The sequence below is a fragment of the Petaurus breviceps genome, unplaced genomic scaffold (assembly GCF_028583685.1).
Source record: "Petaurus breviceps papuanus isolate PSGF00001 unplaced genomic scaffold, PetGlider_PUasm1.0 175, whole genome shotgun sequence".
Classification (NCBI taxonomy): domain Eukaryota; kingdom Metazoa; phylum Chordata; class Mammalia; order Diprotodontia; family Petauridae; genus Petaurus; species Petaurus breviceps.
In genome coordinates, this window is record NW_027185764.1 from 2260742 (window position 1) to 2279057 (window position 18316).

The 18316-nt window shown below is 36.5% G+C and overlaps 1 protein-coding gene across 1 annotated transcript in view; it reads left to right on the plus strand.

Annotated features, from left to right (window-relative positions):
- The first annotated feature begins 16781 nt into the window (after positions 1 to 16781).
- Positions 16782 to 18316, plus strand: part of RORB (RAR related orphan receptor B) — a 260668-nt gene continuing 259133 nt past the window's right edge. The window contains exon 1 of the mRNA XM_069084605.1: positions 16782 to 17521. Within this exon, the coding sequence (XP_068940706.1) occupies positions 17515 to 17521 (7 nt within the window). The 5' untranslated portion in view covers positions 16782 to 17514. The remainder of the gene's footprint in view (positions 17522 to 18316) is intronic.

The window sequence follows — 18316 nt, forward strand, 5'->3', positions numbered from 1 at the left end:
AATGGATATGGAGCTGTTAGTCAACATTGTATTTTATCAGTCAGCTGGGTCTTAATCCACCACAATGCCATAACTCTCTATATTGTTTACAAATATTCCATACTTGGGATTACAGGTTATCTTGACCCTAAAATCTTCCTGGTAACCATTATAATTGACCTTCTAGTCTCTGATCAATTGAAGGGGCTCCATCTGGAAATATATACAGCAGCAACAGTAACCAGAGATCCTCATTCTGTCAGATGGCCTTCTGCTGTCATCACCATTATCTGCCATACCAACTGCTTAAGAGTATTTCACTGAGAGACTGCATAAACAAAATCACCTTCAGACCAGATTTGTGATTAGAGTTTTGGGACTAATTTAATCTATACACTTTTCTGGATGTAATACTCTCTCTTCCTTCTGGCTAATGAATTTCTACCTCCTATTCTTCTATTACTTGAGATTTAAGTTGCTATCTGCCAGGAGGTTGACTGGAGGAGGGGGGCGGGGTTAGGGGAAGAATCTGTCCCTGCTATCTCTAAACTCTGTTTTACTCCCATCTGGCCAGCCTTACCCCTTCTCAATCTCTATCCTCCTTTGACCACCCCTTTTACTGAACTCTCCCGAGCCTCTGCCCTATAATTAACAAGATCCTCTTCAGTACAAATATTTTCCTCTTCTGACACTCACAGAACAATTAACTTCTCCTGTTGGCATCTTATCCCAGGCCAACATTTTGAGTAACAGCCATTCTTTTGCTCATTTTTTTCTGATAAACTGGCCTAGGATGAAGAGTGGGCCTATTCATTACTACCCACTCCTAATGCCACACCTTGTTCCTGGAGCTATCGTTCAGTACCTCTTGCTTTTGTAATGTTCCCTTCACCCATTTCCTATCACCCTGTGCATATCCTTATCGCTGTTACTACTCATGCCCTTCCGTCTGTTCATCTGCTTCAAAAAATTATGCCAGGAATACTCTCTCTCTCTCTCTCTCTCTCTCTCTCTCTCTCTCTCTCTCTCTCTCTCTCTCTCTCTCTCTCTCTCTCTCTCTCTCTCTCTCTCTCTCTCTCTGTCTCTCTCTCTCTCTCTCTGTCTCTCTCTCTCTCTCTCTCTCTCTCTCTCTCTCTCTGTCTCTCTCTCTCTCTCTCTCTCTCTCTCTCTCTCTCTCTCTCTCTCTCTCTCTCTCTCTCTCTCTCTCTCTCTCTCTCTCTCTCGTCTCTCTCTCATGGAAAGTGTGCTTGAAGCAGTCCATACTTCTATAAAGGACCCTGAAATTATCTTCCAAGGAAGTTCTTAGCCACTTTAACCCTTTTTTTCCACTTAACTAAATCAGGAAACAATCTTCATTTCCAGATTGGGATTCATGTGAGGGTAGGAGTAGGGGGGACAGGGATAAGAAATTTCTCAAATAGTTAAGTAGGTGAGAAATATTATTAATCCAATTTTGTTCTAGGGTTACTTATCCATATGATGTTAAAACATTTAATTTCATAAGAACTTTTTTAAAATTACTTTTGGGATAGCATTTAAAATGAAAATTCATAGGAATTAATAACAATAAATAAATAAATAAATTCATAGGAATATAACATCCCAGTGTACAGAAAGAATACAAATTCTTTAATCAAATAAAGATGATTATAAAATCAAATATTACATATATTATTTACAGCTGCACACTCTGGAGTATAGTAGTATATTCCAGAGTGCATAGAACTATAACATAGAGTGTGTATATATGTGTACTGTATGCAATATTGTACTGTATTACATAAAACGTGTATGTGTATACACAGAGTATATATATAGTAGTGTATATAATGTATATTCTTAGTGAATGATATATGTTGTAATGTGTGTGTACCTATATATGTATATACATGTATGTATATATTTATACACACATGCAGTATATTATTGTATAAATACAATACATGCTATAGGATGTGTTGTATGTATATATTATAGTGTATGTATGTATACTACAAATTTTGCCATAGGAAATGAAAAAATGTGAAAAATTCAGAGAAATATTGGAAGACTTATAGGAACATTGATACAGAGGAAAGAAAATAAAGCAAGGAGAACAATTTATATTGTAACTAAAATAATACATACAAAAAATAACATAAAAAAGCAGCCAAATGTAAAATAAATGTAATCTTCAAGGCTTGAGATGTGGTCATTCTGTTAAGTTTTGCTTAAATGTTTTTCTCTGTAACAATGAAAGGTTCTCCATTGAGGGGGATTATATTGGAAAATTAGTATAAAAAACATCAATACACATAAAAAAATAACCAGATAGGTTTCTAATAAGCTATCTATTTAAAGGCTTGTGACTAAGCCCACCTTTCCTTCATCATGTCAAACCAGTGACAAATGTGCCAAATTGAGTAAAGTAATAGCAAAATTCAACAAAAAAAGAGGAAAAAATCATCACAGGAATGTCTCACAAAAAAATTGAGCAGGACATCTGATTTTTTTTAAAGGAAAAAATTAATTCTTGAATAGGATCCCATTTAATTAATATATATTAAGTTAATTAAATCAACTCAAAAAATTCCTTTTACCTTCAAAATAGCATATTCTGAAAATTAGAGTTTAATCATAAGTTTTAAAAAATGAACTTGGAGGAATTAGGAGGAATTGAGTTCTTTAAAAAAGAAACCTAAGGTCGAAAAGCATCTTGGCAGAAATTAAGGTATAGACCAATATCCCCTATAGCACATGGAGACAAACTCAAAATGGATATATGACTTAGACATAAACAATGTCTAGACATAAACACAATCAACTTTGAGGAGAAAGGAAGAAATTGCCTTTAAAACACACAGATTAAAGAAGAGATCATGACAAAACAAAGGACAGAGAATAAGACAGAAGATAAAATGGACAATTTCAATTATATAAAAATAAAATGTTTTCCCACAAACAAAAAAACCAAAATAATCGAAGTTTAGGGCCAAGTTTCTGGGGTGGGGGGGGGTAATCTTTATAGCAAACTTCTTTGATAAAGGCCTCTTATTTAAAATATATAAGGAACTTGTTCAAAATTTATAAGTTAAACATTGTTTCCTAGTAAAGTGGTCAAAGGATATGAATAGGAAGTTTTCAAAGGAAGGAATCCTACCAATGAACAATTATGTGAAAAAAAATTTTCCAACTCACTAATAGAGAAGGTAAATTAAAGTAACACTGAGGTTCCATTTCATACCCATATTATTGGCAAAGATGGAGAAAGAGAAACATGGCAAATATTAAAAGGGTGGCAGGAAAACTTGAAAATTGGTGCCCTGTTGATGGAGATGTGAATCGGTCCATCAATTCTGAAAAGCAGCTAACTTTGAAGTCTACCCAAAAAAGTCACTAAACTGTGCCCCTTCAACCTACCTATGCCACTTTGACAAGCTATTCAATAAAAGAATCAAAGAAATAGGGAAAAGACCACTAATTTATTCTCTCTCTCTCTATCTACATATAAGTATGTATGTATGTATGCATATTCATAACAGCTATTTTCACAGCTGTCCATACTGGAAACTAAGGGTAAACCCACCTTGGGGGGAAAGGATAAATAAATTATGGTGTGTTAATATGATAAAATATTATTGTATCTTGAGAAATGATGAAATATTTTCAGAGAAAAGTGGAAATAATTTTAGGAAATGATACAAACTGAAGTGAGCAGTATATAGAAGAAAAAGTTATATAAGAACAGCAGCATTCTAAAGGGAAAAAAATGACTTTGAAAGACCTTAAAATTCTAAAAGTGGCAAAGATAAGGAAGATAAAAAACAGTACTTGCCTCCTTGAAAAAGCTAATGAATTTAAAATATATAATGAGGCATACATTTTTTTTGTATTGCCAATGAAAGAATTTGTTACAAAAGTTTTCTTTTCATTGTATAATGGGGGTAGCTGGAAGTAGAGTTTTTTTAAAATACTTATAAAAGTAAAATTTTAAACTATAATAACAAGAGAAACTGGAAGTGAAGAAGACTGACAGAAAAAAGTCTACTACAAAAGAGATACACAAAAAAGAAACAAGTATATATAAGAAGAAAGGTGAAAAAGTTAAATCAATGTGTATATGCTTTAGGGTTAGATAGATTATTATCTTTGTTTTTATTTATTATTCAGAGGGTCATCCAGAGAGCAAAGAGAAATCATATTTGGAGAGAACCTGAAAAGAGTTGAAGGAATTAGTATGAAGAAATGAGGAAATGTGAAATTAAAATGTCTGGAACTAGAAATCATTCTCTCCCATTCATAAATTGTTCATCTCTGCATGTAGACATGCACAGAGTATTAGCTTTTAAGTGAAGAATTGGAGGGGGCTATTGGTTGGGGACTATTCAAGTTGGGGTGAGTGTAGAAGTGTCTCCAAACAAATCAGACAATGGACATAAAGCATTTTTGTGAACCTTAAAGTGTTACATAATTATCAGTTATTATCACCAGCACTATTAGCTTACAGTTATCAGGCCTTTATCTGGTAATGACTTTATTCCTTGAGCTTTCTACTGAACTTCAGCTAAACTCAAGGGGTCCTTTTAGAGCAATATAGAGACAAGTGTGCTGGCAAATGTTTAACTACCAGGATCTTGCCCCAAAAAAATGAATGCACTTTAAACTTTAATCCACATTATTATCACTTTCTTTTTTGTTTGTTTGTTTTGCTTTTTGGAGGGCAATTGGGGTTAAGTGACTTGCCCAAGGTCACATGACTAGTTTTTGTGTTAAGTGACTGAGGTTGGATTTGAACTCAGGTCCTCCTGACTCCAGGGCCAGTGCTCTATTCACTGCACCACCTAGCTGCCCCTTAACACTTTCTTAAATATGGACAATGAACAAAACAATAAATCAATCTCTGAATTATAGCAATTGCTTCTTTCTGAGATGTAAAAGCTCACAATTGAAAATTTCAGAGCAGGTTCTCAAAAACCTGACAGCTGGTTCCAGCACATCTTCAGGTGAAAGAAACAGATTCCTTCTCTAATGTGAGTCTTCCTGACAGACCTGAGTAAGAAAGGTGATTATGAAACAATATCATAAAAAATGATTCTTGTTGATTAAAAAAGTCTTTTAAGCCCCTCAACTCCCACCCCCACCCCTGGTAGCATTAAGAGAGCATGAGAAAACATTGTGAACAGATGCAGAATCTAGAATATGAATGAGAAAGAAGAAATAAAAAGCTGGATCCCATTGATGCCAAAGGAATGCTTGTGGGATGGTACATTCCCCAGGAGGTGAAAAGATATGTAACAGGCTTCTAATAAGATTCCATGCTGAAGTACTGCATACTTCAGGAGCATCTCTTTTTGAGGTTGTGGTTAGACTTATCAGGACCACTTGTCACACAAGGAAAGAGTGACCTTTATCTCAGATCAGAAGGCTAGAGGATTAAGTGATAAGTCCAGGTTGACATAGGTAGTCACCCGGGTCTCCTGACTCTACATAGAGGATTTCTTCTACTTCATTGCCTCCCACAAGAATTGATATTTATTGAGGTGGCTAGGTGATATAGTGAAGAGAGCCCTGGCCCTGGAGTCAAGAGGACCTGAGTTCAAATCTGGCCTCAGATACTTAACACTTACTAGCCATGTGACCTTGGGCAAGTCACTTAACCCCAATTGTCCTGCCTTCCCCTCTCCAAAAAAAAAAGAATTAATATTTATTGTACTGCTGAGTGGGAAATTTTTTCAAACAAAAAACAGAAGAAAGCAAGACATAGGAGAAATCCAAAATCACATAAATAGGCTAGATAGAAGAAAAGCATGGCTTTGATCTCCTAGATGTTCAAATTTTAATAAATGTCATGGAGAAAATAAGAAAAGGTGCTTAATTGCAAAATTCATAAGTGGGAGATCAAATTGGGAGTGCCCTGGAGAAGGGAATAAGGAAAAGGAGGAATTAAATTGGCAGTTTTTTGGAAAGAGCACCCATATAAATGCAACTGAAACTAAAAGATGTGTTGACAGGGTGCAAGTGCAAGGAGGGAAACTTCCTTCACTACAATCTTATACAAGCTAGAAAAGGGAAGGAAAAGTAGTAGAATAAGAAAGAGAGCCAACTATAGGGAGTTAATATTGCTTTAATAAAGGGGGAAATAAATTAATATGACTGAATTTAGTGAAGGAAAATGTAAACTTAATAATAAACTTGAATGTGAATAAGAATAATAGAATGTATAAGAAAGCCAACTTATTTGCTGTATACAAGAAATGTACTTAAACTATAAAGATACTGTGAAACTGAGGAGTACAACCAAAAAAATATTATATTTCAGGTGATTCCAAAAAAGCAAGAGTTACAATCATGATTTTATATAGAGTAGTAACAGAAAGAGAAATTATCAAAAAAGACAAATATGAAAATTAAATTATATTTGAAGACATTAAACATCAAATTAAATATGTATGTACCAAGTAATACAACATCTAATGCATTTAAATGGAAAGCTAACTAAATTATTTTGAACCTAGAAAGTAAGTGTTCATGAACTAGATTTGAAGAACCTAAGTTTTTTTTATGAGAATAGCAAAGAATATGTGTGTGCATAGATATAGATAAAGAAATAGTAAATCTTCAACATCAGCATGTTTGATTTTGATGACTTTAAGCATTCAGATGATTTTATATTTTCACTTTCCTGTTGGCAACCACACACATTTGCAGCTATGCACAGTAAGAGAAAAAAATGAGAGGCATGATGCCTTACTAGTCACTTCACCAGTTTTGTTCATCCTACCATTGTGAAGGAAAGAGCTCCCTGTGCATTTGTTGCATATCTTTGTTTGATTTAAAAATCAAGTTTCATGTTATGCCCCTAAAGTGTAGTGCAGGTCCATTGGATTGGAAGCCCAAGCCTTCAAAGTCAGTGATGTAGCTTAGTAAGAAAATAAAGGTGTTAGAAAATCTTCATGCTGGAATGTCTGCAGCTGCTGTCTGCCTGGAGACCCCGAAGGATCGCAAATGGCATGCAAAGCAAACATTGCTGACAGATTATTTCAAGTTGGTGTGTCCTTCAATTCCCAATATCATCCACCAACCATGAAGGACAGTGTTGGAGGTGATATCAAGACCTCTCTGTGATCAAGACTGCAGCAACTAAAGACCCAGAAAGCAACCTCTCCCTTGGTTTTCAGAGGGCAGCCAAGGTAGAGAGGTTTACAGCAGAGTAGAATACCATACAATGCCCTTATACCACCATTTGACACAATGGAAGGTTAGATCCAGGTTTAGGAATGTTTTAGTTTCAAGAATTTTATTTACTGTAAAGTAGTTATGGTGCTACAGATTTCATGTGTTATGAAAAGTGAATATTGTCTGAAAATCAATGTTTCTTTTAGTTTTTGTTTTTATTGAGATTTTAGCACAAAAGGTCACAGGATTCTAGGGAAGTATTAGTGAAAAAAAATGTTTTTTGTGTTGCCAACTTTGTATACTGAATCTTATGGGTTATTTTATACTTACTGTGTTAGGAAAAGTGCATGTTATCAGAATTAATATTTTGTTATAAAGAATTATATCCGGAAAAGTGTATTTTCACCAATATCTAGTGAAAGATTGCAGTTTTTGGTGGTCATAAGAACCTAAAACCCTATTTCCCATAAGTTCAATGTATCAAATTCTCATTTTTACTTTTGGGCTATTTTTTTTTTTTGCATTTTGGAGGGCAATTGGGATTAAGTGACTTGCCCAAGGTCACACAGCTAGTTTGTGTGTTGTGTCTGAGGTTGGATTTGAACTCAGATCCTCCTGACTCCAGGACTGGTGCTCTATTCACTGTGCCACCTAGCCGCACCCTTTTGGGCCATTTTCTAGGAACATTACATCCCACAGAAGTCGAGGATTGACTGTATGGGGGGGGGGAGTTAATACGTGTGCGTGCCCATGTGCATGTGTGGGGGGGGTGTAGTATATTCAGTATCATGTAGTACAATCATAACAAAGTAATAAATAATAAGAAAGAGAAACCCTATTTGAACAGGGATTCTTTGACTCTAAAACCACTTTTAACCACTTTGTCCACTGTACCACAGTGGACCCCATCATGAAAGTCGATGAACAAATTTTTAAACAGCAATGCAAACAATGAACAATTAATTATGGAACAAGTACTCCAAATCGCTAATAGGAGCACAGATTGAAACAACTCAGAAGTTTCACCTCACGCAAATAAAACTGACAAAAATAATAAAGCAAAAGTAATCAACATTGCAGTAGCTGCAGGAAGCCAGGCATACTAATATCTTGTTAGTGAAGCTATGAGATGGTCCAACAGTTCTAGAAAACAATTTATAATTATGCAAGAAAAATCACTAAGTTGTACATACCTTTGACACAGCAGTCTTACCAGCAGGCATATATATCCCAGTCAGGTCAATGACAGAAAGATAGACCCCATATGCACAAAAATATCCATGCCAAAACTTTTATTGTAGCAGAAATATAGAAAGTCTGTACCCATCAGTTGAGGACTGATTGAAGAAATGACTATATATTAATATAATGGGCTATTATGGCATAAGTAAATGACAAGTAAGAGAAATTCAAAGAAACATGGAAAGGCTTGTCTTAATTGATGCAGAAAAAGGAGGCTAACACCATGAGAATAATATGAACAAAATCTAAAACAATGTAAGTGAAGACAATAATATAAGAAAATGAAGTTCATATAAAATGCAATAACCAATGTTAGCTTTAGAAAGAAGAATGAGCATACACTCCCTTCCTTTCTTTTTGAGAGTTGGTGAAAAAATGTTATATACTCCTTTAGTTGTGGTCACTGTATTAATGTCATTTTGCTTAAATATTTTTTGTATTTAAAAGTATTGTGCTAGGTAGAGGGAGGGGAGAATGGGAAGTGAGGCCTGTATTTTTGTTAAAGAATAAATAAAATGTCTTTAAAACAATTACATTCTGGACTCAGATGCTTAAAACTTATTAGCTGTGTGACCTTGGGCAAGTCACTTGATCTCAATTGCCTGGGCTTCCCCCCCTCCAAAAAAACAAACAAACAATTAAACTTACACAGCCTCCCTCACACCTATGGCCTTATCTTCATTTTTATTGCTATTCCCCTAGTTCAGACCCTTAATATCTTCAGTGTGGACTATGGTAACAGTCTTCTAATTGGTCTCCCTGACTCCAGGCTTTTTTCTCTAATCCATCCTCTAGAAAGATGCCAAAATAACCTTCTTAATAAACCAGTCTGGGGTGGCTTGGTGGTACAGTGAATCTTAGAGCACTGGCCCTGGAGTCAGGAGGACCAGAGTTCAAATCTGGCCTCAGGCACTTAACACAAAAACTAGCCCTGTGACCTTGGGCAAGTCACTTAACCCCAATTGCCCTCCAAAAAGAAAAAGGATAAAAAGGAATCCAGTTTGATCTGATTATTCCCCTATCCCAAAATCATCAGTAACTCCCGATTTCTGATCTTCATTCTGCTATCTCAGGCATATATTTTCTGATACAATTTCCCGATAGCATTAAAAGCTGACTGATGAGTATGGAATAAGAGTAAATAGAAGTTGATGGTCTTAAAAAAAAAAACATTTCATCTAAGTTATTATAGAGGCTTGATATCTTGTGCCAATATAAAATTTGTCTTCCTAGCAAATGGAATATTTTTACCCATTGATGTCTCCTCCTTAGAAGAATTAGGTAAAAATTAATCCTGTCTTATTTTTTGACTCTTCTTTTTCCATACTAGGAGAAGCGCTCCTGCCCTTTTGACTGAATTTATCATTACATTATCATTCCAACATCAGGTGAGACTGGTGACTTTGTAATAGCCCTCCCTCACTCAAATCCAATTCACTTGCATTTCATGGTGATGAAATCCTAATAAAGCTTCCCCCAGCCCCAATATTTTAACTTCATCATAGACCTGGCTCCACTGAACAGCAGGCCCATGGCACCCACCAACCCTCTGCTCAACAATGTCCTAACTTCTTTATATATTCTTCACTGCTCACTGGAACAAGAGGTGCTTCCTTGAACTCTTAGGTCCCACAGAAACAGCAGGTGCATCTATGTGATGGGAACCCAGCTACTGCCTTTACCTAGTCACTGCCCCCAGACCTATTCCCACAGAAACAGGTGTATTATTTTATTCGATCTCAATCACATCATCCATCTAGCCCAAGACAGGAGCACAATATCTAATTATCTATCTTGACCAGACAGAACCACAACAGCTAGCCAGTTGGAGGGTAAAATAACCAAAATGTTGAACCACCCAACCATAGATGGGACCCCTCCTCATTACCTAATCCCTTAACAAACACCTCCTGCCTTTTTACTATTCATGATTTCTGTTATGTAATTGCATCTTAATGCTATAAAAATCCATCTTGCTTTCTCTGAAGTTGCTGGTTCTTCTTGAAACTTAGCCCACTTCATGAGAGGTGTCAATCTCAATAAATGCCTATACTTGGATGAGAGGTGGTCTGACTCTGAATGCTGTGAGATGGTTCCACCACAAAAGATCATGAAACTGCAAAAAGGGCATCACCTCCTTGATGCCATGGTCCCCTATCCAAACTAAAGACTAACAGCCACCTCTGCGGGTAGAAAAGGAGCTGCCCACAGGGACCAAACCAGAACCGGCCCGTTGGGCAACATGTCTATCTTCCTTTCTATGCCACACCTTTTTCAATTTGGGGTCTTTATTATTGTGTCATTTATGCCCATATTCTGCATCCCAGTGTTAACTTGATAACAAGAATCCAATAAGGATTCTCCACATTCGAAAACAACCTACATGAACTATGAAATATAGCTTAGACATTTCATGTCAAGTATGAGTAGACAACCAGTGATGGGAATCTGTGATTTAGACCAGTTGATGGGAAACTGTACCTCACAGTACACCTGTCTGTATAAGACTCATGAGCAAAGAAGGGCTTTTGTATTTTTAAATGAGTTTTTAAAAGCAAAAGAAGAATATTTTTAATATTCTTATCTAATATTAATAATAAAATTTCTACGAAATTCAAATCTCAGTGTCATAAATAAAGTTTTATTGGAACATAGTCATGATCTTTCATGTACATATTGTCAATGGCTGCTTTCATGCTACAATGCCAAGTCAAGTAGTTGTGGTAGGGACCATATATGGCTCTCATTGCCTTTCACTACTGTTCAGACCCACTTCAGATCACAATGACCCAGTAATCATTCCACATCATTTCAAGTACCACTTGTAACGCCATATTAAATATGTATGTATATTTTATTGTTATTACCAGTGTACACTTATCATGTCAAAATAAGAAACAAAAAAAGTTTTATTGCAATTCTTTGTGTTTAGGGCCAAGATTGAAAAAAATTTTAAACAAGTGGAACTGCCATCAACCACTATTGTTAAACACTAAAAGGTTTTGGAAATTAGCTTTTGCTCCAATGCCTCTTAATGAAAGCAGCCTAAAATTATAAAGCAAAACAGTATTCATATGTGAAACATACTGGGGTAAAGTCAATTCATTGACAACTAATGTTGTCTGAATCACAAGTAATATTAAGCTTCTTTTACCCTTTCTGGGCTGTCAAAAGTTAATAAAGAAATGAGATCTCCATTCCCACGCAAATTCACAGAGATACATTTTCCAAGGTAAAACTTCAGTTCGAAAAGCATTTTTCAGACCTTGATTACAAGGGAAATATAGTCTTCAAGAATTCATCTGTGGTACCAAGAGGGTACCCCATATTTCTAAATTCATTTAATTATGCAAGTGAGGAGCTTCCACCAAAACTTTAATTGGAAATTACTAATCTGCTAAAAGACAAATACCAAGAGAAGAATATGATAGAATTCTATAAATGCTTCCCAAGAAATGAATACACTGAATTAAAATTATATACTCATGCACTGATATCAGTATCTGAAGTACTTAGCTGTGTGAAAAGACATTTTCAAAGATGAAATACAGAAAATCTTACTGCAGATCGGCATTAACAGATGAATATTTGCTTTTGATTTTGATGATAGGGAACACTAACTTCTAACCTCAAATAAGAGAAATGCTGTCTCTCCCCCAAAAAAGAGAATTCCATTCTTTTCGTTGGTAGATTGATGTTACCCCCCAAAAAATGTACTGGATTTCATTTTTATCATTATTATTATTATCATTTGTATTTTATTAATAAAAAAATTTGTGGAAATTTGCTTTCTGTCTCATCATTTAATTACCTGTATAACATTCTTAATTTTGCCTCTCAGCCTATAAAATCTGAAATATTTACTATTTGGCACTTTCCAAGAAAAACTTGCCAATGCTTGATTTAGAGTCTGTAGTACCTAGATCCTGATTCCAATTATAAATAAAGCCAAACTAAAGCATACCTAACTAAACTGTGTAGGTCACAAGACACTTCATGACTAGTCAGTCTTTCATTTTCTGTGTTAGACTGAACAGGGTTATAAATCTGGTAAACAACATGTAGTTGATCTAGAATAAGCAAATTAAACTTTCTTTAATGACTCAGTACAGAATGTATCCAAGAGCTAAGCCAGTGTTCTCAAAAATCAATCAATAAAAGGAGTCTCAGATAAACCAAACTAGCAAGGTCTGAAATGTTGCTTTGGCAGTCATTTCAGTCATGTCTGACTCTTCATGACTCCATTTGATGTTTTCTTGGGAAAGATGATGGAATGGTTTACCATTTCCTTCTTCAATTCATTTTACAGAGAAGGAAACTGAGGCAAACAGGGTGATGTAACTTGCCCAGGGTCACTCAGCTAGTATGTGACTGAGGTCAGAATCTAACTCAGAAAGATGAATCTTCCTGATTATGGGCACACCAGTCTATCCACTGCACCACCTAGCTGTCCCATCTGAAATATATGCAGTCTAATTTTCCAGTAAAAATCAGAAAGAACATATAAGTTATAAAGTGGTTTTTTGCAGTCCTCTAAAACTAATAATGATGATAATGAGGATTGATAGCATTTATCTAGTGTATCACACTTTACAAATATTATCTCATTTGATCCTCACAGAACCCTTGAAGGTAGGTGCTATTATTGTCCCCATTTTACAGATGAGCAAACTGAAGGGGACAGAAGTTAAGTGACTAGCTCAAGATCGCAGAGCAGGCAAGTGTCTGAAGCTGAATTCTTATTCAAATCTTTCTGACTCCAACTCCATCTCTCTAACCACAGTGCTGAATTGAACTGAATGAAGCAATCTAGGTATGATTTCACCAGTATACAAAATACAGTTATAATATTAGAATGTATTTTAAATAATAATAATAACCAATACCTGCATAGCATAGAACCATAAATCTATATCTGAATAATACTTCAGAGGTCAATTAATCCAGTACCCTAATTTTATAAATGAGGAAACAGAGGCCAAGAAATGTTAGGCAATTTAGCCAAGGTATCATAGACTGTAAAAATCATAAATTACAGTAAAATGTGCTGATTCCCAAACCAGTTCTTTTTCTACTGCACCATGCTATCTCTTTCCAGACTTATAAGCACTTTTACATACATTATTTCAAGACAACACTGCTAAGAAACTATATTGATATTGATATTGATTGATATTCCCATTGGTATTGATTGATATTCCCATTTTACTGATGAAGATATTGAAGCATGGGGATTTGAAGTGGATCCCCAAACATTCAGACTCTTAAACCATTATTCCATTTATCACATTATTTTCGCCTTCTAGGATACAGTCACTATGATTTTGTTCATGCAGCATAAACTTTCAAGGGCTTCCTAGCAGCCACAGTACACTAATAACTCATTATTAAATATTCCCTACATCAGATATTTTCTGCTACTATACACCCATTTTTAGGGGGAAAATATAGGCAAACCTTGAGATTCTAAATGATACCACTGCATGAGACTGAACATAGTCCTAAGCATGTAGTGGGCACTCAGTAAGTCCTCATTGGTTGAATAATGCAAAATGCTATTAGCCCAACCATAAAATTAAGTAGACCTCAGGGATCATAGGTAGAAGGACAAAGTTAAAAGAAAGTATATTGGGGAAGACTCTCATTAAAATCTGAAAATACAAGCCATTGACACTGTCCTTCAGGTGACTGAAGGCAGGCCAGGGATAGTTGTTATATCACCCCATGATGTCATTGGTCCTCTTTGAAAATGAAAGACAACAAATATTTGGGACATAGGAAAATCTAATTACTTTTTAAAGAGGATTTTTAAAAATACGTTATCTACAGAATTCCTCTTATATGTTTCAAGACTTATTGGAATGTATTAATTAAAGGTTGAATTTTAAATTCTGTATTTATTTTTATAGTTTTAACAACCACAAAACAACTTTGTCAGCTTTCAAAAATTATTCAACAAAGGAACTGTTAAATTTTCAGGATGACTTACGATACTACAAACATACGTTGTAACTCATGATCAGTTTTCATTATACACTCTAAAACAAAAGAAATAATAATTTTTAAAGTCCTTTGTCTTTTATATATATAATATATATAGTTACATAAAATTTCAAAAAACAAAATAATACATCTAAAGTATTTTAATGTTTTATTTATCAAAGCATTTCTATTTGGTTTAAAAAGTGTTGTCTTTTGTTTTTACAATGCTGAAAAGAATAAATATATGACATTACCTCTTCAGCAAAGTAATGCATTATTGAACACACTAAACAATTCACCCATAGTGTACCTACAAGTACCAATGTGTTTCCTGTGCATACCTGTGCATACCTGGCCTGTCATATCTTTATGATTACAGGCAAGGTAAGGAGTAAAGGAGAATGTGCTAATTACTATAATTATTTAGAACTTAAGGCTCTGAGTACAGATTCAGATTTAAATTTATTTACTCAGTGGTGAAAAAGAAAACAACAATAATAAAAATACAGCCAAAAAAAGCCTCTGACTTGCAGAGGCTTTGGAATTCTTAGCATTCCAGCTATATCTGCTTGAGGCATATGAGATTCAAAAAAGATACAGACACAACTTGTTTCTTGACTATTTTATATTCAGTAATTTTTAATGAAACCACTAAAGTAGGCATAACTTAGTGAAGGCTTAATGTAGTTATGATGAATATATTTTACTTGATTAAAATGATAAACTCATGCAGCCTTCAATATTGTCTTAAAAGATTAACTACTGTCATTTACAAATCTGGGGGAAAGGTGTTTATAAATGAATGACTATTCTGGAAGGAAAATTCCTTTTTGTTCAATCTATTTCCTTAATTTAATCAATCATGTTTCATGTTTAATATTTAAAATGTCTTAAAGAGTATAGTGCCCAGCAGTAAAGAATAAACTTGTTTGGGCAAACAAAGACTCATTTGGAAGTAGGGATTCAGAAATTCATCCAGTTGTCATGAGTCAAAGAAAACCACTTTGGAGACTCACCTATCTCCTCTAACTATATACTTCGATTTAATTAACCAGATAATTGGCAGATCTAGATTTCACTTTGTGCTATAGCACAAAGAGCAAACTAAATTATTTTTTATGCTCATTCACCCACCAGATTTGTGATGGGCACAACCTGGATGATATCTATGTCTATCACTATAGGGAGGAGGCAAGAATAGTTTGTCTCAAGAAGGAACAAAGTGAATTAATTTATTTTTTTTCTCATCTCCCCATTTTTGATAAAGTATTATTAATAACATTACTGGACAACAATACACTCTTAAGGCCTTTAAATTTCTTAGTTTTAATCCCTGAGAAAATTTGCCCACAGGAAAACTTTTCTTCATTTGTACTAGATTGGCATTATTAGAACTAAAAATTAGAGAATTTATACAAAAACTTTCACATAAGAATTCCAGAGTACTTTACCTGCACCAAAGAACCAATTACCTCCTTGAAACAGATAAAGTAATGTGTTCAGCTAACACAAGTAACACACAATCAGTTTACCACCCTCTCCTAACACTCCTCATAAATGTAAAGCTCAATTAACACAATCCTACCTTCTTCACTCAGTTTCTTTAATCTTGAATCATGAGGATAATCTCACTTCCTTTTTTATATTGTTCTTCAACTTCCTAGGACCCAGTAATCAGTAGTTTATATATTTTCTATATCCTAAAAAACCATTTCTTTGGCAAAATACCATCTCAAAGGAAACCTAAAAGATGAGTTAAAAGTGCTGAAGTGGGAAAGAGTGATATGTGAAATATTTTTTCAGAATGAGTTGACAGTTACTTTAAAAGAGTATTTTACTTCTAGTGAAAGCGGCTTCTCATATACAATACCTACTATTACTACTAGATACTACTACTACTACTACTACTACTGCTGCTGCTGCTGCTGCTGCTACTACTACTACTACTACTACTACTACTAATGATAATGAAAATCATTTAAATTCCCTGCCAGAGATGCAGATGAAGAGTTGATTGAAAAGGGACTGGAAGAAGGCTTGCCATAAATTAAAAACCAGGAACAGGAAAGCTTTATGGGCTGGGAAACAGCACAAGATGTGGAGACAGGTTGGAGCAAGAGTTCCTTTTTTTCTGTTTAGCTCCACAGAAACCTGAAAATTGTCCTTCCCCCTTTTCCCCAACCCTCTCTCAGTAGATGAGTCAGTAGAGAATTTCACCTGCGGATCTGCTGGACCCTCCATCTCTCGCCTCTTTTTCCTCTGACTGGCTTTCTCAGACTCTGTAATTCCGTCTTTCTCCCTCTCTCTCCCTGAGTCTCCCTGGAGTGGTCCCAGCCGGGCTGAGGGCAGCAGGCTGGTGATAGGCGGTGGCGCTGACAGAAGGAGGAGCCTAGAACTCCGGGTCTAGCCCGCCCTCTGCTATAAGCCTCTTTGCAGCTTTCTCTCTCCATCTCCTCTCCTCCTCCTCTCTCTCTCTTTCTCTTTCTCTCTCTCCCTCTCTCCCTCCCTCCCTGAGCGTCCCTGTAACTGAACAGTGAAAATTCACATTGTGGATCCGCTAACAGGCGCAGATGTCATGTGAAAACGCACATGTTCTGCCATCCACACAGCCTTCCTTTCTTTCCTGCCCCCCCCCCTCCTTTTTTGCTCCTTTCCCCTCTTCTTTGTAACTAACCAAACCACCATCAACTCCTCCTCCTTCTCCTCCTCCTCCTCAGTCCAAATGATCACAAAAGAAATCTTCTGAACCGGTGGTGGCATTTTTTTTTAAAGCAAATACATTGGAGAGAAAGACAACAAAACAAAACAAACCCAGGCACCAATCAGACAACACATTTTCACCCTTCCAGAGAACAGCAACAACAAACAAACAACAAGAACAACAAAACCCCACCTGACCAAACAGTCACCACTACCACCACCACCATCATCATCCCCATTCTCATCAAAACCAGTTAAGACAGCAGAGGCCTCAATAGCCACACAGCAGCCAACGCCAACAACTGGCAACAATAACAGCCTGGGAGGGATGGTTTTCTCGGCAGAGCAGATCTTCGGCTGCAGCCTCCACTCGTGCTGAGAGGGGATTTTTGTGCTTTCCGAGGTGCGGGCTGGTAGCAGCTTCATGACTGCGCGGAGCGAGCGATCGGCAACACCATGCGAGGTAAGGGAAGGGAACTCAAGGGGGGGGAGGCGGAGTGGGCAGGTCGAGAGGCAAAAAGCTCTGGAGAGATGGGTTCGCATTTGAAGATGGGATGGCGTGGGGGGGAGGGAAGCGGTGGGGACCAGAAGCTCAGTAGAAAGTGAAGGAAAAGCTTGAGAACGGGGAATTTCACCGAGTTAGTGTTCATAGGGAAGAGCTGAGAGTGGCCTTGTTGGATAAAGTTTTGAAATGGTGTTGCTGTTGCTTGAGTTTTGTTTGGGTAAGGCGAGGAGAGGCTTTTGTTTGATTGTTTGTTCGGGACTTAGGGAAGAGGAATGTTCTCTAGGAGAAACTGTATTTTCTACTTTAATCACTTGCACTGAAATCTCTCTCTCTCTCTCTCTCTCTCTCTCTCTCTCTCTCTCTCTCTCTCTCTCTCTCTCTCTCTCTCTCTTTCTCTCTCTCTCTCTCTCGTTTTCTATGGTCATGGAAGAGGGGACAGGATGGCCAAGGAAATCACATTTTATTCCAGCAATAACATTTGCTAAAATACAAGAGCCTCACATGCTGGTCGCCAACCTCGGCTTGGGCAGATTAGGGGACAACATCCACTCTTGGGAGACGGGGATGGGAGGAGTAGCCGCGTGCAAACCCACCCCTGGACCATCTCGAGGAAGCGCTATGGGTTTTCCCTGAGCGTGTAAATGTTTATTGAACTTGGCTGGGGCAGGGAAGGGGATTGGGGGCGGGGTAGCTGCAGTAGGGGACGGGGAGAATAGGTGCTATAGGGCCCAGGTCAGGCTGTGGGGAGACATG